This window comes from Mustelus asterias, chromosome 33 (assembly GCF_964213995.1).
Source record: "Mustelus asterias chromosome 33, sMusAst1.hap1.1, whole genome shotgun sequence".
In the NCBI taxonomy this organism is placed as follows: domain Eukaryota; kingdom Metazoa; phylum Chordata; class Chondrichthyes; order Carcharhiniformes; family Triakidae; genus Mustelus; species Mustelus asterias.
Genome location: NC_135833.1, coordinates 1,645,173 through 1,668,150, shown reverse-complemented (window position 1 = coordinate 1,668,150; position 22,978 = coordinate 1,645,173). Strand labels below are relative to the sequence as shown.

Below are 22,978 nucleotides of genomic sequence, written 5' to 3'. Positions count from 1 at the left end.
AGGCAACATCCTGGTGGACCTTCTTTTCTCTCCAAAACTTCCATGTCCTTCTGGTAGTGTGGTGACCAGAACTGCACGCAATACTCCAAATGCGGCCTAACCAAGGTTTTATGTAGCTGCAACATGATTTCCCAACTCTGCAGATCTTTGGACACTAAGGAGCAATTTAGCACGGCCAATCCACCTAACCTGCACATCTTTGGACACTAAGGGGGAATTTAGCACGGCCAATCCACCTAACCTGCACATCTTTGGACACTAAGGGAGAATTTAGCATGGCCAATCCACCTAACCCGCACATCTTTGGACACTAAGGGGGAATTTAGCACGGCCAATCCACCTAACCTGCACATCTTTGGACACTAAGGGCCAACTTAGCACGGCCAATCCACATAAACCGCACATCTTTGGAGTGTGGGAGGCAACCGGAGCACCCGGAGGAAACCCACGCAGACACAGGGTAGAACGTGCAAACTCCACACAGAGAGTGACCCAAGACGGGAATTGAACCCGGGTCCCTGGCGCTGTGAGGCAGCAGTGCTAACCGCTGTGTCACCGTGACCACCAGGATGTTGCCCTGTCTCGAGGGCGTTGGCTCTGAGGAGAGGTTGAATAAACCAGGAGGTGGTGTTATCACGGGACATGAGGGGGAAGGGGCCGCAAGATTTGAGATGGGCTGGACACGGTGGTGTCGATACAAGCCGCCATGGTTTATAGGTGACGGTCGGGCCAGTGGGAATCCCCAATCCGTGGTTTGCAGAGAGTATTGCGGGAGGTAAACGAGGTTTCGCGGTGAGCTTTCTGCCCAACTGACCCTTTGCACTCTATTGGGATTGTTTTCGCTGGAAAGGCGGCGGCTAAGAGGGGATCTTATTGAAACATATAAGATGATTAGAGGTTTAGATAGGGTGGATAGTGATAGCCTTTTTCCTCTGATGGAGAAATCCAGCACGAGGGGGCATGGCTTTAAATTGAGGGGGGGTAGTTATAGAACCGATGTCAGGGGTAGGTTCTTTACCCAGAGGGTGGTGAGGGATTGGAATGCCCTGCCAGCATCAGTAGTAAATGCGCCTAGTTTGGGGGCGTTTAAGAGATCCGTAGATAGGTTCATGGACGAAAAGAAATTGGTTTAGGTTGGAGGGTCACAGTTTTTTTTTAACTGGTCGGTGCAACATCGTGGGCCGAAGGGCCTGTTCTGCGCTGTAATGTTCTATGTTCTATGTTCTATGTTCATCTCGTAGGGACGTGTCTTCAGCAGATCTGGCCATCAAGAACCATCAGGGCATCAAGTCCGAAATCGATGCCCGGGATGACAGCTTTACTGCAAGCATTGAGATGGGAAACGCACTTCTGGCCAAAAACCACTATGCTTCAGACGAGGTACTCCTAATCGTGGTATAAAAGGACAATTCTGAAGGTTCTGAGCTCTGTTGGGTGATAATTTCTGTGCAGTTCATTTCAACAGCTACGGTGGTGACAAGGGACAGTTATATACCACAACAATATTTAGCTACTCGCCAGAGTCTCAGAGATTTACAGCATGGAAACAGGCCCTTCGGCCCAACTTGTCCATGCCGCCCTTTTTTTTAACCACTAAGCTAGTCCCAATTGCCCGCGTTTGGCCCATATCCCTCTGTACCCATCTTACCCATGTAACTGTCTAAACGCTTTTCAAAGAACAAAGAAAACTACAACCCAGGAACAGGCCCTTCAGCCCTCCAAGCCTGCACCGACCATGCTGCCCGACTTAACTAAAATCCCCCTACCCTTCCGGGGACCATATCCCTCTATTCCCATCATATTCATGTATTTGTCCAGACGCCCTTTAAAAGTCACTACCGTATCCGCTTCCACTACCTCCCCCGGCAGCGAGTTCCAGGCACCCACCACCCTCTGTGTAAAAAATCTGCCTCGTACATCTCCTTTAAACCTTGCCCCTCGCACCTTAAACCTGTGCCCCCTAGTAATTGACTCTTCCACCCTGGGGAAAAAGCTTCTGACTATCCACTCTGTCCATGCCCCTCATAATCTTGTAGACTTCTATCAGGTCGCCCCCTCAACCTCCGTCGCTCCAGTGGGAACAAACCAAGTTTCTCCAACCTCTCCCCATAGCTAATGCCCTCCATACCAGGCAACATCCTGGTAAATCTTTTCTGTACCCTCTCCAAAGCCTCCACATCTTTCTGGTAGTGTGGCGACCAGAATTGAACACTATATTCCAAGTGCGGCCTAACTAAGGTTCTATAAAGCTGCAACATGACTTGCCAATTTTTAAATTCAAAAGACAAAATTGTCCCCGTCTCTACTACTACCTCTGGAAGCTCGTTCCAGACACTCACCACCCTCTGTGTGAAAAAATTGCTCCTTCTGGACACTTCTGTATCTCTCCCCTCTCACCTTAAACCTATGCCCTCGAGTTTTAGACTCCCCTACCTTTGGGAAAAGATATTGACTATCTAGCTGATCCATGCCCCTCATTATTTTATAGACCTCTATAAGATCACCCCTCAGCCTTCTACGCTCCAGAGAAAAAAGTCCCAGTCTATCCAGCCTCTCCTTATAACTCAAACCATCAAGTCCCGGTAGTACAGAACTTGAGTACTGCTGAAAAAAAGACACAAGCTGTCGAAACTTTTCGTCTTGCACTCATCAGTATTGCTGAAAAGAAAACAGACATGCTGTAGAAACATTTTGTCCCGCACTCATCAGGACTAACAACCAACTTGAGATTCTCAGCTGAGTTCACAATGTGGCTGACTCACACTTGCTAGAAGCTGCATCTACTCATACAGAGGGCCCCTTTCCTCTGCTGAAAGAATGAACAAAGAACAAAAGTACACATAAAAGCAAAATGCCGCAGATGCTGAAATCTGAAACAAAAACAGAAAATGCTGGAAAATCCCAGCATGTCTGACGATAGGTCACCTTGACTCGAAACGTTGGCTCCATTCTCTCCCCACTGATGCTGTCAGACCTGCTGAGATTTTCCAGCATTTTCTGATGTTGTAAAAGAAAAGTGCAACACAGGGACAGGCCCTTCGGCCCCTCCAAGCCCATGCCCATCATGATGCCCCAACTAAACTACAAAAAAACCTCCTGCCCTTACTCGGTCCGTATCCCTCTATCCCCTCCCTATTCATGGACCCGTCCAGATGCCTCTTAGATGTTGCTAATGTGCCTGCTTCCACCACCTCCTCTGGCAGCGCGTTCCAGGCACCCACCACTCTCTGCGTGAGAAACTTCCCCCCGCACATCTCCCTTAAACTTTCCCCCTCTCACCTTGAACCCTGTGCCCCCCCCCATGTAATTGACACTTCCACCCTGGGGGAAAAGCCTCTGACTATCCACCCTGTCTGTGCCTCTCATCATTTTGTAGACCAGGTCTCCCCTCAGCCTCCATCTTTCCAGTGAAAACAATCCCAGTTTATTCAACCTCTCCTCGTAGCCAACACCCTCGAGACCAGGCCAACATCCTGGTGAACCTGCTTTGCACCCTCTCCAAAGCTTCCATGTCCTTCTAGTAGTGTGGCAACCAGAACTGCACGCGATACTCCAAATGCGGCCTAACCAAGGTTTTATATAGCTGCAACATGATCCCCCAACTCTTGTACTCAATGCCCCGGCCGATGAAGGCAAGCATGCCAGATGGCTTCCTAGGCCACCTGTGTTGCCACTTTTAGGGAACTGTGGACCTGCACGCCCAGATCCCTCGGTACGTTAATATTCCTAAGGGTTCTGCCATTAACAGTAGAATTCACACCTAAATGTGATCCTTCAAAATGCATCACATGGCATTTGCCGGATTAAATTCCAATTGCCATTTCTGTGCCCAAGTTTCCAGTCTATCTATATCCTGGTGTCCAGGTATTGCACCTTTTTCAATCAAACAAAGGGCAACTGTTTCCTGATTCATTCCTTGGTGGCACAGTGGGTTAGCGCTGCTGCCTCACAGCTCCAGGGACCTGGGTTCGATTCCCGGATTGGGTCACTGTCTGAGCAGAGTCTGCACATTCTCCCTGTGTACAGTTCTGGCCACCCTATTATAGAAAGGATATTATTGAACTAGAAAGAGTGCAGAAAAGATTTACTGGGATGCTACCGGGACTTGATGGTTTGAGTTATAAGGAGAGGCTGGATAGATTTAGACTTCTTCCTCTGGAGCGTAGGAGGCTGAGGGGTGATCTTATAGAGGTCCATAAAATAATGAGGGGCATAGATCAGCTAGATAGTCAACATCTTTTCCCAAAGGTAGGGGAGTCTAAAACTAAAGGGCATAAGTTTAAGGGGAGAGATACAAAAGGGCCCAGAGGAGCAATTTTTTTCACACAGAGGGTGGTGAGTGTCTGGAACAAGCTGCCAGAGGTAATAGTAGAGGCGGGTACAATTTTATCTTTTAAAAAGCATTTAGACAGTTACATGGGTAAGATGGGTATAGAGGGATATGGACCAAATGCGGACAATTGGGACTAACTTAGGGCTTTAAAAAAAAGGCAGCATGGACAAGTTGGGCCGAAGGGCCTGTTTCCATGCTGTAAACCTCTGTGACTCTATGACTGCCCGTGTCCACGTGGGTTTCCTCCGGGTGCTCCAGTTTCCTCCCACAGTCTGAAAGACGTGCTGGTTAGGGTGCTAAATTCTCCCTCAGTGTAACCCCCGAACAGGCGCCGGAATTTCACAGTAACTTCATTGCAGTGTTAATGTAAGCCTTACTTGTGACACTAATAAATAAACTTTAAAAACTTTAAATAAACTTTTATGGCCAATGCCTCAACCAATCAAGAGTCCAGTTGCCAACCAACCAACATACCTTCTTCATTGAGCATAAGTTGTCGTTCTCTTTGAAATTTGGTACTCTTGTGTCTGTCCTGATGAGTGAGCGGTGCGGTGGCACAGTGGGTTAGCGCTGCTGCCTCACAGCGCCAGGGACCCGGGTTCGATTCCCGGCTCGGGCCACTGCCTGTGCGGAGTCTGCACGTTCTCCCCCCGTGTCTCCGGTTTCCTCCCACAGTCCAAGGATGTGTGGGTTAGGTGGATTGGCCGTGCTAAATTGCCCCTTAGTGTCAGGGGGACTAGGACTGTAAATATGAGGGGTTATGGGGATGGGGCCTGGATGGGATTGTTGTCGGTACAGGCTCAATGGGCCGAATGAACTCCTTCTGCACTGTGTGTTCTACGACTCAATGAGTGCAAGACCAAAAGCTTTGACCATATATCAACATTACTCAAATCCTGGCAGCAGTACTGACGTTTTAATGCAAATATAGCGCTTGCCTTTAATAGTAATGCCCTAATTAATGCACACAATATTGACACAAATATTAAAATGGTCCCTTTGATCCCCGAGGGCAGAAAATGACCTGTTTCCTATCACCACGTGAGAGAAAGAGGGTCGAAATGCCACAGCAGACAAATCGACTTGATGCAAATGGCCAGTATATGTTAGAGACTATTATTCAGAGTTTTGTCGTCTTTCCTTCCCATCCCGTTATATTAGATTGCGGAGAAGCTGGCACAGCTCCAGGAGCGGAGGAGAGACATCAACGATAAATGGAAGGAAAAGGAAGACTGGTTACAACTGGGTGAGAATTCTGAAGGATGTATCTGAGGCAGTCAGCGGGACGCCTCTACCAAGGATTGACAAAGCCACCTATCTTGTCCTTTACTCTGTCCTCTGCTGTGTTTGTCAAAGAACAGTAATTCCACTCTGACTCTTTTGCCAATCACCTTCACAAAGGCGATGTCAAAGAACAAAGAAAATTACAGCACAGGAACAGGCCCTTTGGCCCTCCAAGCCTGCACCGACCATGCTGCCCGACTTAACTAAAACCCCCTACCCTTCCGAGGACCATATCCCTCCATTCCCATCCTATTCACGTATTTGTCAAGACGCCCCCTTAAAAGTCACTATCGTATCCGCTTCCACTACCTCCCCCGGCAGCGAGTTCCAGGCACCCACCACCCTCTGTGTAAAAAACTTGCCTCGTACATCTCCTTTAAACCTTGCCCCTCGCGTCTTAAACCTGTGCCCCCTAGTAATCGACTCTTCCACCCTGGGAAAAAGCTTCTAACTATCCACTCTGTCCATGCCTCTCATAATCTTGTAGACTTCTATCAGGTCGCCCCTTAACCTCCGCCGTTCCAGTGAGAACAAACTAAGTTTCTCCAACCTCTCCTCATAGCTAATGCCCTCCATACCAGGCAACATCCTGGTAAATCTTTTCTGTACCCTCTCCAAAGCCTCCACATCCTTCTGGTAGTGTGGCGACCAGAATTGAACACTATATTCCAAGTGCGGCCAAACTAAGGTTCTATAAAGCTGCAACATGACCTGCCGATTTTTAAACTCAATGCCCCAGGTCGATCAAGACAAGCATGCCGTATGCCTTCTTGACTACCTTCTCCACCTGCGTTGCCACTTTCAGTGACCTGTGTACCTGTGCACCCAGATCTCCCTGCCTATCAATACTCTTAAAGGTTTTGCCATTTACTGCATATTTCCTATCTGTATGAGACCTTCCAAAATGCATGACCTCACATTTGTCAGTTTTAGTTCTGCGTAGGCGCAGTATCGAGTGGGACGCATCGAGAAACCTGTGCAAAGAATATCTACAAATGTGTATGTCCAGAGGGAGGTTCACGAGAGTGATCCCGGGAATGAAAGGCTTGACATAGGGGGAGCGTTTTGAGGACTCTGGGTCTGTACTCATTGGAGGTTAGAAGGATGACGGGGAGGATCTCACTGAAACCTACAGAATACTGAAAGGCCTGGATAGAGTGGACGCGGGGAAGATGTTTCCGTTAGTCGGAGAGACTGGGATCCGAGGGCTCAGAGTGAAGGGACGACCCTTTGGAACCGAGATGAGGAGGAATTTCTTCAGCCAGAGGGTGGGTGAATCTGTGGAATTCATTGCCACAGAAAGCTGTGGAGGCCGGGTCATTGAGTGCATTTAAGACAGAGATGGATAGGTCCTTGATTGGGAAGGGGATCAAAGGTTACGGGGAAAAGACAGGACAATGGGGTTGAGAAAGTTATCAGCCATGATAGAATGGCAGAGCAGACTCAATGGGCCGAATGGCCTAATTCTGTTCCTATATCTTATGGTCTTTATTGGATTAATCGGATAGTTGAATGTCAGTTGAAGCAGATTTTATGGAATTTTCTTCAGCCTGTTGAAGACATTGTCCAATGAGTTGGCACTGATCATACTGTGTTCTCTCTGTTTCATTTGCTCTCCCGCCAGTAATGGAGGTTCTCCAGTTTGGAAGGGACGCAACAGTTGCAGAGGCCTGGCTGGTGACTCAGGAGCCGTATGTCAGAGCAGCCGACATCGGAAGCAACGTAGACGATGCTGAGAACCTGATCAAACGTCACGAAGAGTTTGAGAAGTCGGCCGCGGCGTGGGAAGAACGTTTCCTGGCCCTGGAGAAGCTAACTACAGTGAGCGCTGGAACATTCTGCCCCTTTACCTCTGTGTTTCCTCCCCAGCTCCCTGGAAAATGCGGGAATCCCACCTGAATGGCCTTTGTCTGGGAAGTTTACCGGCCAATTGTCCCAACTGGTTTCTGCCCTCCGCCAAGTAGCGCCCACCCTACTCCATCTCGTCCTAACAACATATCCTTCTATCCCTTTCTCCCCAAGTGTTCACCAATGGTTAGCACTGCTGCCTCACAGCACCAGGGTCCCAGGTTCGAACCCCGGCTTGGGTCACTGTCTGTGTGGAGTCTGCACGTTCTCCCCATGTCTGCGTGGGTTTCCTCCGGGTGCTCCGGTTTCCTCCCATAGTCCGAACGATATGCGGGTTAGGTGGATTGGCCATGCTAAATTGTCTCTTAGTATCCCAAAGATGTGCAGGTTAGGTGGATTGGCCATGCTAAATTGCCCCGTGGTGTCCAAAGATGTGCAGGTTGGGTGGATTGGCCATGCTAAATTGCCCCTTAGTGTCCAAAGATGTGCAGGTTAGGTGGATTGGCCATGCTAAATTGCCCCTTAGTGTCCAAAGATGTGCAGGTTAGGTGGATTGGCCATGCTAAATTGCTCCTTAGTGTCTAAATGTGGGCAGGTTAGGTGGATTGGCCATGCTAAATTGCCCCTTAGTGTCCAAAGATGTGTGGGTTAGGTGGATTGGCCAAGCTAAATTGCCCCTTAGTGTCCAAAGATGTGTGGGTTAGGTGGATTGGCCATGCTAAATTGCTCCTTAGTGTCTAAATGTGGGCAGGTTAGGTGGATTGGCCATGCTAAATTGCTCCTTAGTGTCCAAAGATGTACAGGTTAGGTGGATTGACCATGCTAAATAGTCCCTTAGTGTCCAAAGATGTACAGGTTAGGTGGATTGGCCAAGCTAAATTGCCCCTTAGTGTCCAAAGATGTGTGGGTTAGGTGGATTGGCCATGCTAAATTGCCCCTTAGTGTCCAATGATGTGTAGGTTAGGGGGATTGGCCATGCTAAATAGTCCCTTAGTATCCAAAGATGTACAGGTTAGGTGTATTGGCCAAGCTAAATTGCCCCTTAGTGTCCAAAGATGTGCAGGTTATGGAGATTAGCAGGGTTAATGTATAGGATTATGGGGCTAGGATGGGGTTGGGCTGGTGCAGACTCGATGGGCCGAATGGTCTCCTTCTGCACTGTAGGGTTAGTATGATAATGCAGTGGGATATCCCTCCTTGGTAACTATGTATGAGATATTCCGGTTTGGTGGGAAATGTTCCCAGCTGTGGGCCACGCGTGTGTTGCTAGTAATGTCTTTGTTTCTGGCGAGAATGTTGCCTCAGCGTCCCATCCTTTGTTGCAGCTGGAGCAGCAAGAGATCCGCCGCCAACAGGAGGAGGAGGAGAGGAAGAGGAAGCCGCCCCCGCCACCCTCGCCCCCAGTGCCACACGTCTCCGTCACAGGGGAGGACAGCATGGAGAGCAGGGGTCGGGCACAGCAGAATGAACTGACACGGTAATGGCACTCACCCAGTCCGGGCCTTCAGCGCCAGGGATAAGCTCCCATCATAACGCGGACCAAGCGAATGGCCCTCCTCTGTATCCCATAGCGCCCAGATCACTTACCGTACTGTGGGGAAATGTTACCAACAGAATTATGGCGACCCAAAGGTTTGATCCTGCCCAGTTACTTCGGAGTTTGAATTCGACTTCAAAGTAACTGAAAGTGAATAAATGACACAGATGTATGTACAAAACCCGCTCAAAAACACTTGTGACTTTCTCATAGAGTCATAGAATCCATACAGCGAGAAGGAGGCCATTCGACCCATCGAGCCTGCACTGACAACAATCCCACCCAGACCCTATCCCCCTAACCTCATATTTTTACCCCGCTAATCCCTCTAATCTACGCATCCCAAGACACTAAGGGGCAATTTAGCATGGCCAATCCACCTAACCCACACATCATTGGACACTAAGGGGCAATTTAGCATGGCCAATCCACCTAACCCACACATCATTGGACACTAAGGGGCAATTTAGCATGGCCAATCCACCTAACCCACACATCATTGGACACTAAGGAGCAATTTAGCATGGCCAATCCACCTAACCCAAGCATCTTTGCACTCTAAGGGGAAATTTAGCCTAGCCAATCCACCTAACCTACACATCTTTGGACACGAAGGGGCAATTTAGCACGGCCAATTCCCCTAACCTGCACATCTTTGGACACTAAGGGGCAATTTAGCAATGGCCAATCCACCCAACCTACACACCTTTGGACACTAAGGACAATTTAGCGCGACCAATCCACCTAACCCACACATCTTTGGACTGTGGGAGGAAACAGGAGCACCTGGAGGAAATCCACGCAGACATGGGGAGAGCGTGCAGACTCCACACAGACTTTGACCCAGGCCGGGAATCGAACCCAGGTCCCTAGAGCTGTGAGGCAGCAGTGCTAACCCACTGTGCCACCACCCTTGGACTGTGGGAGGAAACCAGAGCACCCGGAGGAAACCCACGCAGATACGGGGAGAATGTGCAGACTCCGCACAGACAGTGACCCGAGCCGGGTCCCTAGCGCTGTGAGGCAGCAGCGCTAACCCACTGTGCCACCGTGTGTTGCCCCTTGCATGCTTACCTTCAGCGACTGGTGCACAAGGAAACCCAGGTCCCGCTGCACACTCCCCTCTCCCAATTTACAGCCAATCTAATGCCCTGTTTAATGCCTCGATAGAACCGGGCTCCGCCACACTTCCAGGCAGTGCACCCCAGACCCCGAACCACTCGCTGTGTGTGAAAAAAGCTTTTTCTCACGTCACATTTACTTAGAATCATAGAGGTTTACAGCATGGAAACAGGCCCTTCGGCCCAACTTGTCCATGCCGCCCTTTTTTTTTAAACCCCTAAGCTAGTCCCAATTGCCCACGTTTGGCCCATATCCCTCTATACCCATCGTACCCATGTAACTGTCTAAATGCTTTTTAAAAGACAAAATTGTACCCGTCTCTACTACTACCTCTGGCAGCTCGTTCCAGACACTCACCACCCTCTGTGTGAAAAAATTGCCCCTCTGGACCCTTTTGTATCTCTCCCCTCTCACCTTAAACCTATGCCCTCCAGTTTTAGACTCCCCTACCTTTGGGAAAAGATGTTGACTATCTAGAACATAGAACAGTACAGCACAGAACAGGCCCTTCGGCCCACGATGTTGTGCCGAGCTTTATCTGAAACCAAGATCAAGCTATCCCACTCCCTATCATCATGGTGTGCTCCATGTGCCTATCCAATAACCGCTTAAATGTTCCTAAAGTGTCTGACTCCACTATCACTGCAGGCAGTCCATTCCACACCCCAACCACTCTCTGCGTAAAGAACCTACCTCTGATATCCTTCCCATATCTCCCACCATGAACCCTATAGTTATGCTATAATGAGGGGCATAGATCTAGCTGATCTGTGCCCCTCATTATTTTATAGACCTCTCTACGATCACCCCTCAGCCTCCTACGCTCCAGAGAAAAAAGTCCCAGTCTATCCAGCCTCTCCTTATAACTCAAACCATCAAGTCCCGGTAGCATCCTAGTAAATCTCTTCTGCACTCTTTCTAGTTTAATAATATCCTTTCTATAATCGTACTTCTTCAAAAAATCACTTTAAATCTGTGCCCTCTCTCGTTCGTGATCCATTTCACAGGTGGGAATAGTTTCTCCCTATCTGCTCTGTCCAGCCATCCTCGTGACTTTGAAGGAGGGTAGATTATGTGGGGTTACGGGGGATGGCGCCTGGGTGGGACTGTTGTCGGTGCAGACTCGATGGGCCGAATGGCCTCTTTCTGCACTGCAGGGATTCTGTGATTCTAACAACAAAACAAAGGGGAATGACCTGAACTGTGACTGAAATACGGTGGCTGGAATCCCCCCCCCATCCCTCCTGCCACTGGAATTTTAAGCGGGCGGATTGCGGAGAATGTGAACTGCCATTGACAGTCGAGCAGGAATTTCCGGCTTTTGGACCGGAGCGGCCAGAGAATTCCGCCCGATATTTTGCTTGGAAACAGCAATACGGTTTTTGTAACAAGCACCCTGAGTTATCTGTGCACGATCTTTTTTGATTTGATTAGACTTATTATTGTCAAATGTATTGGGATACAGTGAAAAGTATTGTTTCTTGCGCACTATACAGACAAAGCATACCGTTCATAGAGAAGGAAAGGAGAGAGTGCAGAATGTAGTGTTACGGTCATAGCTAGGGTGCAGAGAAAGATCAACTTAATGCGAGGTAGGTCCATTCAAAAGTCTGACAGCAGCAGGGAAGAAGCTGTTCTTGAGTCGGTCGGTACGTGACCTCAGACTTTTGTATCTTTTTCCTGACGGATGAAGGTGGAAGAGAGAATGTCCGGGGTGCTTGGGGTCCGTGATTACGCTGGCTGCTTTTCCCCGAGGGAAGTGCAGACAGAGTCAATGGATGGGAGGCTGGTTTGCGTGATGGACTGGGCTGCTTTGCTGAGGCAGCGGGAAGTGCAGACAGAGTCAATGGATGGGAGGCTGGTTTGCGTGATGGACTGGGCTGCTTTGCCGAGGCAGTGTGAAGTGTAGACAGAGGCATCATGTTGGGCTCCCTCCTCCATGGCCTTTTCCTCTCCCTATTCTCTCACGGTCCTTGGAGATCTCCGTGCTGACCTCCAATTCTGACCTCTTGTGTATCGCCCTGTTTTGGTCCCTTCAGCATTGACGACCGTACCTTCAGCTGCCTGGGCTCTAAGTTCTGGAGTCGCCTCCCTCAACCTCTCCAGCTCGCTTTCCTCCCTTAAGCTGCGCCTATCGCACCGAGCAGGGAAGAAGCTGTTCTTGAGTCGGTCGGTACGTGACCTCAGACTTTTGTATCTTTTTCCCGACGGAAGAAGGTGGAAGAGAGAATGTCCGGGGAGCGTGGGGTCCTTAATTATGCTGGCTGCTTTTCCCCGAGGCAGCGGGAAGTGTAGACAGAGTCAATGGATGGGAGGCTGGTTTGCGTGATGGATTGGGCTACATTCACGGCCTTTTGTAGTTCCTTACAGTCTTGGGCAGAGCAGGAGCCCCATACCAAGCTGTGATACAACCAGAAAGAATGCTTTCTATGGTGCATCTGACAACGCATCAGCTTGTCTCGAAGGCAGGAAGTTTGAGCACAGGCCAGTGCCCTTTGCAATGTGTTAGCAGCGTCCAGTGGGTTTGTGAACAATGATCTCTCGTTTCATGTAACCTCGAAATAGTTTCTGAACGTTTCTGCTCTCCTTCCAATCCATGAGCCTTGGGTTTGAATCCAGACCGGTGTGAGGGAAATCTCTTCCGTCCGTTCTGCCTGACTGGATAGGCGCTTCAACCTAGAAAAAAAGAAAGAACAATACAGCACAGGAACAGGCCCTTCGGCCCTCCAAGCCCGCGCCGCTCCCTGGTCCAAACTAGACCATTCTTTTGTATCCCTCCATTCCCACTCCGTTCATGTGGCTATCTAGATAAGTCTTAAACGATCCCAGTGTGTCCGACTCCACCACCTTGCCCGGCAGCGCATTCCAGGCCCCCACCACCCTCTGTGTAAAATACGTCCTTCTGATATCTGTGTTAAACCTCCCCCCCTTCACCTTGAACCTATGACCCCTCGTGAACGTCACCACCGACCTGGGAAAAAGCTTCCCACCGTTCACCCTATCTATGCCTTTCATAATTTTTATACACCTCTATTAGGTCACCCCTCATCCTCCGTCTTTCCAGTGAGAACAACCCCAGTTTACCCAATCTCTCCTCATAACTAAGCCCTTCCATACCAGGCAACATCCTGGTAAACCTCCTCTGCACTCTCTCCAAAGCCTCCACGTCCTTCTGGTAGTGTGGCGACCAGAACTGGGCGCAGTATTCCAAATGCGGCCGAACCTAGTGGATGAATCACCCGAGGCGGAGAGGTGGCAGATGGAGTTTAATCCGGATAAATGCGAAGTGATGCATTTTGGAAGAAATAATGTAGGGAGGAGTTATACAATAAATGGCAGAGTCATCAGGAGTATAGAAACACAGAGGGACCTAGGTGTGCAAGTCCACAAATCCTTGAAGGTGGCAACACAGGTGGAGAAGGTGGTGAAGAAGACATATGGTATGCTTGCCTTTATAGGACGGGGTATAGAGTATAAAAGCTGGAGTCTGATGATGCAGCTGTATAGAACGCTGGTTAGGCCACATTTGGAGTACTGCGTCCAGTTCTGGTCGCCACACTACCAGAAGGACGTGGAGGCGTTAGAGTGCAGAGAAGGTTTACCAGGATGTTGCCTGGTATGGAGGGTCTTAGCTATGAGGAGAGATTGGGTAGACTGGGGTTGTTCTCCTTGGAAAGACGGAGAATGAGGGGAGATCTAATAGAGGTGTACAACATTATGAAGGGTATAGATAGGGTGAACAGTGGGTCGGAGGTGACGATCACGAGGGGTCACGGGCTCAAGGTGAGAGGGGCGAAGTATAACTCAGATATCAGAGGGACGTTTTTTACACAGAGGGTGGTGGGGGCCTGGAATGCGCTGCCAAGTAGGGTGGTGGAGGCAGGCACGCTGACATCGTTTAAGACTTACCTGGATAGTCACATGAGCAGCCTGGGAATGGAGGGATACAAACGATTGGTCTAGTTGGACCAAGGAGCGGCACAGGCTTGGAGGGCCGAAGGGCCTGTTTCCTGTGCTGTACTGTTCTTTGTTCTTTGATAAGGGCAAACACGGCCTCCCAACAGCCATCCTTCTGACAAAGGTTCCAGAACGCGAGAGAATTTTATATCACATCGATTAAAATCTACGTAGGATAGTTCTCCTTTATCAACCTGCACAGGTACAGCAGGCAGTCAAAAAGGCAAATGGTATGTTGGCCTTCATAGCGAGAGGATTTGAGAAGAGAGATAGGGATGTTTTGCTGCAATTGTACAGGGAGTTGGTGAGGCCACACCTGGAGTATTGTATGCAGTTTTGGTGTCCTTATCTGAGGAAGGATGTCCTTGCTATAGAGGGAGCGCAGCGAAGGTTTACCAGGCTGATTCCTGGGATGGCAGGTCTGTCATATGAGGAGAGACTAAGTCGGTTAGGATTATATTCACTGGAGTTTAGAAGAGGGGACCTCATAGAGACGAAGTCAGTTAGTGGGCGGCACGGTGGCACAGTGGGTTAGCGCTGCTGCCTCACAGCGCAAGGGTCCCAGGTTCAATTCCGGCCTTGGGTGACCGTCCGTGCGGAGTCTGCACGTTCTCCCCGTGTCTGCGTGGGTTTCCTCCGGGTGCTCCGGTTTCCTCCCACAGTCCAAAGATGTGCGGGTTAGGTTGATTGGCCGTGATAAAAATTGCCATTAGTTTCAGGGGGATTGGCAGGATAAATGCATGGGTAGGGTTATGAGAGTTGAGGATTGTGGTCCTTCTGTAGCGTAGGGATTCTATATTCATTGGAGTTTAGAAGAGTGAGAGGGGATCTCATAGAAACGTATAAAATTCTCGCAGGGATTAGACAGGGTGGATTCAGAAAGAATGTTCCCGATGGTGGGGGGAGTCCAGAACTAGGGGGTGATAGTTTGAGGACAAGAACTGAGGTGATTTTAGGACTGAGGTGAGGAGAAATTTCTTCACCCAGAGAGTGGGTGGAATTCACTCCCACAGAAAGTAGTTGAGGCCAAAACGTTGTGTGATTTCAAGAAGAAATTAGGTATAGTGTAATGACTTGAATCAGGCCATTGAGGTGGGCCTGTTGGAGTATGAACTCCTTGATTAAGGGCCAAATTGATGGGCCAATCAGGGAGCCTCTTGCTTTGTATTTAACCAGGCGTGTCAGTTCCTCTGGCACTCCGGGTGTAGACCGCTGACTTGAAAGCGCTCTATATGCTGCGGTCAGACTTGTAAATAAAGGGATTTTGATGAAGGGACCTCTGTCTCCGAGGACTCATTACGTAGAGCTCTTGGGGCTGAAGGGATCGAGGGATATGGGGGGGGGGGAAGGAAGGGATCAGGATATTGAATTTGATGATCAGCCACGATCAAAATGAAGGGCGGTGCAAAGGGCCGAATGGCCTCCTCCTGCTTCTAGTTTCTCTGTTTGCCAACATTCCCTCCTGCGGTTTGCTTGTCCTTAACTTTGACACTTTGGTTCTTCACAGGGACGGTGAGATGGTGAATCATTTGGAACCCATTGCTCAGAATGGAGTACACTCGGACATGGAGTCGCCACAGGTAGGTCACAGAGCCGCTCTCTGTCAGCCCCTCATTGCTGCCCCGTGAGAGGCAGCGGTGGGGCCACGGGAGTGTGCGCGAATTGGGACCCACTCTGCACAGTGGCCCACACAACGGCAACCACATGGATTTGATTTGGATTTATTATTGTCACATGTATTGGGATACTGTGAAAAATATTGTTTCTTGCGGGCGATACAGACAAAGCATACCGTTCATAGAGAAGGAAAGGAGAGAGTGCAGAATGTAGTGTTACAGTCACAGCTAGGGTGTAGAGAAAGATCAACTTAATGTCATATGTATTGGGATACAGTGAAAAGTATTGTTTCTTGTGCGCTATATAGACAAAGCATACCATTCATAGAGTAAATAGGGGAGAAGGAAAGGAGAGGGTGCAGAATGTAGCGTTACAGTCACAGCTAGGGTGTAGAGAAAGATCAACTTAATGTCACATGTATTGGGATATTGTGAAAAGTATTGTTTCTTGCGCGCTATACAGACAAAGCATACCGTTCATAGAGAAGGAAAGGAGAGGATGCAGAATGTAGTGTTACAGTCACAGCTAGGGTGGAGAGAAAGATCAACTTAATGCGAGGGAGGTCCATTCAAAAGTCTGACGGCAGCAGGGAAGAAGCTGTTCTTGAGTCGGTCGGGACGTGACCTCAGACTTTTGTATCTTTTTCCCGATGGAAGAAGGTGGAAGAGAGAATGTCCGGGGGTGCGTGGGGTCCTTAATTATGCTGGCTGCTTTTCCCCGAGGCAGCGGGAAGTGTAGACAGAGTCAATGGATGGGAGGCTGGTTTGCGTGATGGATTGGGCTGCTTTGCCGAGGCAGCGGGAAGTGTAGACAGAGGCATCAAGTTGGGCTCCGTCCTCCATGGCCTTTTTCCTCTCCCTCTCCTCCTCCAGCCCACAGGTCCTTGGAGATCTCCGTGCTGACCCCCAAGTCTGACCTCTTGCACGTCACCCAGGTTTGATTCCTTCAACATTGACGGCCAAGCTACCTGGGCTCTTAAGTTCTGGAATCGCCTACCTCAACTTCTCCAACTATCTTTCCTCCTTTAAGCTGGGCCTATCGCACAGAGCTTTGGTCTGTGGCTCTGTGTCAAATCCTCCCTCCTTTGATTTTGATTTGATTTGATTTATTATTGTCACATGTATTGGGATACAGTGAAAAGTATTGTTTCTTGCGCGTTATACAGACAAAGCATACCGTTCATAGAGAAGGAAAGGAAAGAGTGCAGAATGTAGTGTTACAGTCATAGCCAGGGTGTAGAGAAAGATCAACTTAATGCGAGGTAGGTCCATTCAAAAGTCTGACAGCAGCAGGGAAGAAGCTGTTCTTGAGTCAGTCGGTACGTGACCTCAGACTTTTGTATCTTATTTCCCGACGGAAGAAGGTGGAAGAGAGAATGTCCGGGGGTGCGTGGGGTCCTTGATTATGCTGGCTGCTTTTCCCCGAGGCAGCGGGAAGTGTCGACAGAGTCAATGGATGGGAGGCTGGTTTGCGTGATGGGACTGGGCTACATTCACGACCTTTTTGCAGCTCCTGTGGAGCCGCGCTCCGTTTCGCGGCGTGCGTCCCCTGTATTAGAACACCGAGATGGGAGTTATACCTTGAGGTCGATGCTAGTTGTGTGAGGCCAGCCGCACGTCTGGTCAGGGCTGCCTGTCTGCTCTGCAAACCTAACCACAACCTTTTCTTCTGCCTCGCTCTGGGAAGGAACTTTGCTGATTTCATCTCTTTCCTTTGCTTGGTTATAATGGGTCTCACTCCGTTCTTTCAGCCTTTGGAAGATTTCAGACAATTGAGAGATGGTGTACCGTCATCTGTCACTGTGACTGTAAGTGCTTTCTGCTTCCTTGCTACTTTTCTTTCTGCCGTTGTTTCACTTTTCTCTCCGCCACAGATGTTGCACGCATGAAAAGCCCAACGTAAAAGGGCTGGGGAGGGGGTTTGTTGAACTGATAGAGATCCTTAAAGTCATGGAACCATTTGTTAGGGTAGATTTAGCGTTGATGCACGCGGCACGGTGGGCACAGTGGGTTAGCACTGCTGCCTCACAGCTCCAGGGACCCGGGTTCGATTCCCGGCTTGGGTCACTGTCTGTGTGGAGTCTGCACGTTCTCCCCGTGTCTGCGTGGGTTTCCTCCGGGTGCTCCGGTTTCCTCCCACAGTCCAAAGATGTGCAGGTTAGGTGGATTGGCCGTGCTAAATTGCCCCTTAGTGTCCAAAGATGTGCAGGTTAGGTGGATTGGCCATGCCAAATTGCCCCTTAGTGTTCAAAGATGTGCAGGTTAGGTGGATTGGCCATGCTAAATTGCCCCTTAGTGTCCAAAGATGTGCAGGTTAGGTGGATTGGCCATGCCAAATTGCCCCTTACTGTCCAAAGATGTGCAGGTTAGGTGGATTGGCCATGCTAAATTGCCCCTTAGTGCATGGGATATATGTGGAGTTACAGAATAGGGCCTGGGTAAGTTACTCTGTGGGGGTGGCACAGTGGTTGGCGCTGCTGCCTCACAGCGCCAGGGACCCAGGTTCGATTCCCGGCTCGGGTCACTGTCTGTGCGGAGTCTGCACGTTCTCCCCCCGTGTCTGCGTGGGTTTCCTCCGGGTGCTCCGGTTTCCTCCCACAGTCTAAAGACGTGCGGGTTAGGTTGATTTGAACATGCTAAATTGCCCCTTAGTGTCAGGGGGATTCGCAGGGTAAATACGTGGGGTTAGGGCCTGGGTGGGATTGTTGTCGCTGCAGGCTTGATGGGCTAATAAGAACATACGATCTAGGAGCAGGAGTAGGCCATCTGGCCCCTCGAGCCTGCTCCACCATTCAATAAGATCATGGCTGATCTTTTCGTGGACTCAGCTCCAACTTACCCGCCCGCTCACTATGACCCTTAATTCCTTCACTGTTCAAAAATCTATCTATCCTCGCCTTAAAAAACATTCAATGAGGTAGCCTCAACTGCTTCACTGGGCAGAGAATGCCACAGATTCACAACCCTTTGTGTGAAGAAGTTCCTCCTCAACTCAGTCCGAAATCTGCTCCCCCTTATTTTGAGGCCATGCCCCCTAGTTCTAGTTTCACCCGCCAGTGGAAACAACCTCCCTGCTTCTATCTTATCTATTCCCTTCATAATCATATATGTTTCTATAAGATCTCCCCTCATTCTTCTGAATTGCAATGAGTATTGTGCATGAATTGCAAAAACTCAGTCTGCAGGTGCAGCAGGTGATCAAGGCGGCGAATGGAATGTTGGCCTTTATCGCGAGGGGGATAGAATATAAAAGCAGGGAGGTCTTGCTGCAACTGTACAAGGCACTGGTGAGGCCGCAACTAGAGCACTGTGTACAATTTTGGTCCCCTTATTTAAGAAAGGATATATTTGCTTTGGAGTGGGTACAGAGAAGGTTCACCAGGTTGATTCCGGAGATGAAGGGGTTAGCTTATGAGGAGAGATTGAGTAGACTGGGCCTGTACTCATTGGAGTTTAGAAGGTTGAGGGGAGATCTTATAGAGACATATAAGATAATAAAGGGGCTAGACAGGGTAGAGGCAGCGAGGTTATTTCCACTTACAATGGAAACAAGAACTAGAGGGCATAGCCTCAAAATACGGGGGAGTCAATTTAGAACAGAGTTGAGGAGGAACTTCTTCTCCCAGAGGGGAGTGAATCTTTGGAATTCTCTGCCCAATGAAGCAGTAGAGGCTACCTTGTTAAATGTGTTTAAGTCACAGATAGATAGATTTCTAACCATTAAGGGTTATGGTGAGCGGGTGGGTAAGTGGAACTGAACCCACTATCAGATCAGCCATGATCTTATTGAATGGCGGAGCAGGCTTGAGGGGCTAGATGGCCTACTCCTGCTCCTATTTCTTATGTTCCTATGTATAGCCCCAGTCTACTCAGTCTCTCCTCATAAGCCAACCCTCTCAACTCCGGAATCAACCTCGTGAATCTCCTCTGCACCCCCTCCAGTGCCAGTATATCCTTTCTCAAGTAAGGAGACCAAAACTGTACACAGTACTCCAGGTGTGGCCTCACCAGCACCTTATACAGCTGCAACATAACCTCGCTGTTTTTAAACTCCATCCCTCTAGCAATGAAGGACAAAATTCCATTTGCCTTCTTAATTCCCTGCTGCACCTGCAAACCAACTCCTTGAGATTCCTGCACAAGGACACCCAGGTCCCTCTGCACAGCAGCATGCTGCAATTTTTTACCATTTAAATAATAGTCCATTTTGCTGTTATTCCTACCAGAATGGATGACCTCACATTTACCAACATTGTACTCCATCTGCCAGACCCTCGCCCACTCACTTAGACTATCTATATCCCTTTGCAGACTTTCAGCATCCTCTGCACACTTTGCTCTGCCACTCATCTTAGTGTCATCTGCAAATTTTGACACACTACACTTGGGTCCCCAACTCCAAATCATCTATGTAAATCGTAAACAATTGTGGTCCCAACACTGATCCCTGAGGCACACCACTAGTCACTGATCGCCAACCAGAATAACACCCATTTACCCCAACTCTTTGCTTTCTGTTAGTTAACCAATCCCTTATCCATTCCCTTCATAATCTTGTATGTTTCCATGAGATCCCCCCCCCCCTCATTCTTCTGAATTCCAATGAGTATAGCCCCAGTCTACTCAGTCTCTCCTCATAAGCCAACCCTCTCAACTCCGGAATCAACCTAGTGAATCTCCTCTGCATCCCCCCACAGTGCCAGTATATCTTTTCCAGGGTATGCTAACTTCTGTACTGTCGGGATTCTGAGTCATTCTATTCGAATCTGTCTGCAAATGCAGTTCCACTTTTTGCTTGGATTCAAGACATGCCCAAAAAGGAAATTGTTCGCTGCGTGACCTCGTGAAGTGGTTACCCCCGGCAGGTAGAACTGGAAGCTTTCAATTATAAGTAGAGGCCGGATAGGCTGGGACCTTTTTGCCCTGGAGCGTAGGAGGATGAGGGGTGGACTTATAGAGGTCTATAAGATCATGAGGGGCACAGATAGGGTGCCCCTCTTTTCCCCCAGGGTAAGGGGGGAGTCCAAAACTAGAGGGCGTAGGTTTAAGGTGAGAGGGGAAAAGGGGACCTGAGGGGTAACGGAGGGTAGTGCGTGTATGGAATGAGATGCCAGAGGGGGAGTGGTCGAGACGGGTACAGTGACAACAATTAAAAGACACTTGGACAGGATACGTGGATGGGGGAAAGGTTTACGAGGGATAAAAGCAAATTACTGCGGGTGCTGGAATCTGAAACCCAAAAGAGACAACGCTGGAAAATCTCAGCAGGTCTGGGCAGCGTCTGGAAGGAGAGAAAAGAGCTGACGTTTCCAGTCTGGATGACCTCTTTGTCTTTCGAGGGTTCAGAGGGAGACGGGGCCCAACGTAGGCACTAGCTCAGTTTAGGAAGCCGGGCCGGCATGGATGAGATGGGCCAAAGGGCCTGTTTCCATGCTGTATATCTCTCTATAAGTCGATCTGAAGGCATGCGGCTGCATCCCATCCGTCCGTGGGATCAAAAAAGGTTGTTTCGCCACGTATGCTGCTCTGAAATTTAAGACAGAAGAGCAACACCATGGGGAATTTGCTTCTCTGCTTCTTGCTATCTGTGCAGGAGACGGTGGAGTTGCTGTGGTTATTTTTTTTCCATAGACATTTTCCCTTCAAATCGGTCGTCGTGTAGTTTCTCTCCTTGCCCACCAGATGGTGATCTCAGCCAATGAATCCAACAACCCCCTCAAGCCACCGTCCCAAAGCAATGCAGCTTCTGAGGGCTGGTTCGAATAACACTCTGCGCGCTGCAGAGTGAATTCCACTCTATACCCCTCAGCCTCGATAGCCGTTGGCACCGATCCTGATGTTATTACTGTCTGAAGCACGTAGCGCCACACTCATAGAATCCCGACAGTGCACAAGAGGTCCATTCGGCCCATCGAGCCTGCACCGACCACAATCCCACCCAGGCCCTATCCCCATAACCCCACGTATTTACCCTGCGAATCCCCTGAATTTAGCATGGCCAATCTTTGGACACTAAGGGACAATTTAGCATGGCCAATTCCCCCTAACCTGCACATCTTTGGACACTAAGGGGCAATTTAGCACGGCCAATCCACCTAACCCGCACATCTTTGGACACTAAGGGGCAATTTAGCATGGCCAATCCCCCTAACCCGCACATCTTTGGACACTAAGGGGCAATTTAGCATGGCCAATCCCCCTAACCCGCACATCTTTGGACACTAAGGGGCAATTTAGTATGGCCAATCCACCTAACCCGCACATCTTTGGACACTAAGGGGCAATTTAGCATGGCCAATCCCCCTAACCCGCACATCTTTGGACACTAAGGGGCAATTTAGTATGGCCAATTCCCCCTAACCTGCACATCTTTGGACACTAAGGGGACAATTTAGCATGGCCAATTCCCCCTAACCCGCACATCTTTGGACACCAAGGGGCAATTTAGCATGGCCAATGCACTTAACAGGCATGTCTTTCGGACTGTGGGAGGAAACAGGAGCACCCAAAGGAAACTCAAGCGGCACAGTGGGTTAGCACTGCTGACTCAAAGCGCCAGGGACCTGGGTTCGATTCCCGGCTTGGGTCACGATCTGTGTGGAGTCTGCACGTTCTCCCCGTGTCTGCGTGAGTTTCCTCCGGGCGCTCCGGTTTCCTCCGACAGTCCGAAAGACATTCCGGTTAGGGTGCATTGGCCGTGCTAAATTCTCCCTCAGTGTAACCCGAACAGGTGCTGGAGTGTGGGCGACTAGGGGATTTTCACAGTAACTGCAGTGTTAATGTAAGCCTCCCTGTGACACTAACAGAATAAACTTTAAACTGTCCATCACGAACTGAGTACAGACCAACAGAGGACTGTAATGATTTCTACCATCAAGTTACTATGAAATTCCCCCAGTTGCCAAAGATGTGCAGGTTAGGTGGATTGGCCATGCTAAATTGCCCCTTAGTGTCCAAAGATGTGCAGGTTAGGTGGATTGGCCATGCTAAATTGCCCCTTAGTGTCCAAAGATGTGCAGGTTAGGTGGATTGGCCATGCTAAATTGCCCCTTAGTGTCCAAAGATGTGCGGGTTAGGTGGATTGGCCATGCTAAATTGTCCCTTAGTGTCCAAAGATGTGTGGGTTAGGTGGATTGGCCATGCTAAATTGTCCCTTAGTGTCCAAAGGTGTGCGGGTTAGGTAGATTGGCCATGCTAAATTGCCCCTTTGTGTCGGGGAATTAGCTAGGGTAAATAGTGGGGTTACGGTGATAGGGCCTGGGTGGGATTGTTGTCGGCGCA

The 22,978-nt window shown here is 49.4% G+C and overlaps 1 protein-coding gene across 2 annotated transcripts in view; it reads left to right on the top strand.

The window, feature by feature from the left end:
* Window positions 1-22,978, top strand: part of sptbn2 (spectrin, beta, non-erythrocytic 2) — a 249,750-nt gene that overhangs the window by 215,280 nt on the left and 11,492 nt on the right. The window contains exons 27-32 of one of the 2 annotated variants that reach the window (XM_078200925.1): window positions 1,242-1,380; window positions 5,495-5,579; window positions 7,242-7,438; window positions 8,791-8,942; window positions 15,589-15,661; window positions 17,449-17,505. In XM_078200925.1, the coding sequence (XP_078057051.1) occupies window positions 1,242-1,380; window positions 5,495-5,579; window positions 7,242-7,438; window positions 8,791-8,942; window positions 15,589-15,661; window positions 17,449-17,505 (703 nt within the window). The remainder of the gene's footprint in view (window positions 1-1,241; window positions 1,381-5,494; window positions 5,580-7,241; window positions 7,439-8,790; window positions 8,943-15,588; window positions 15,662-17,448; window positions 17,506-22,978) is intronic. The other variant, XM_078200926.1, reaches the window with a different exon arrangement.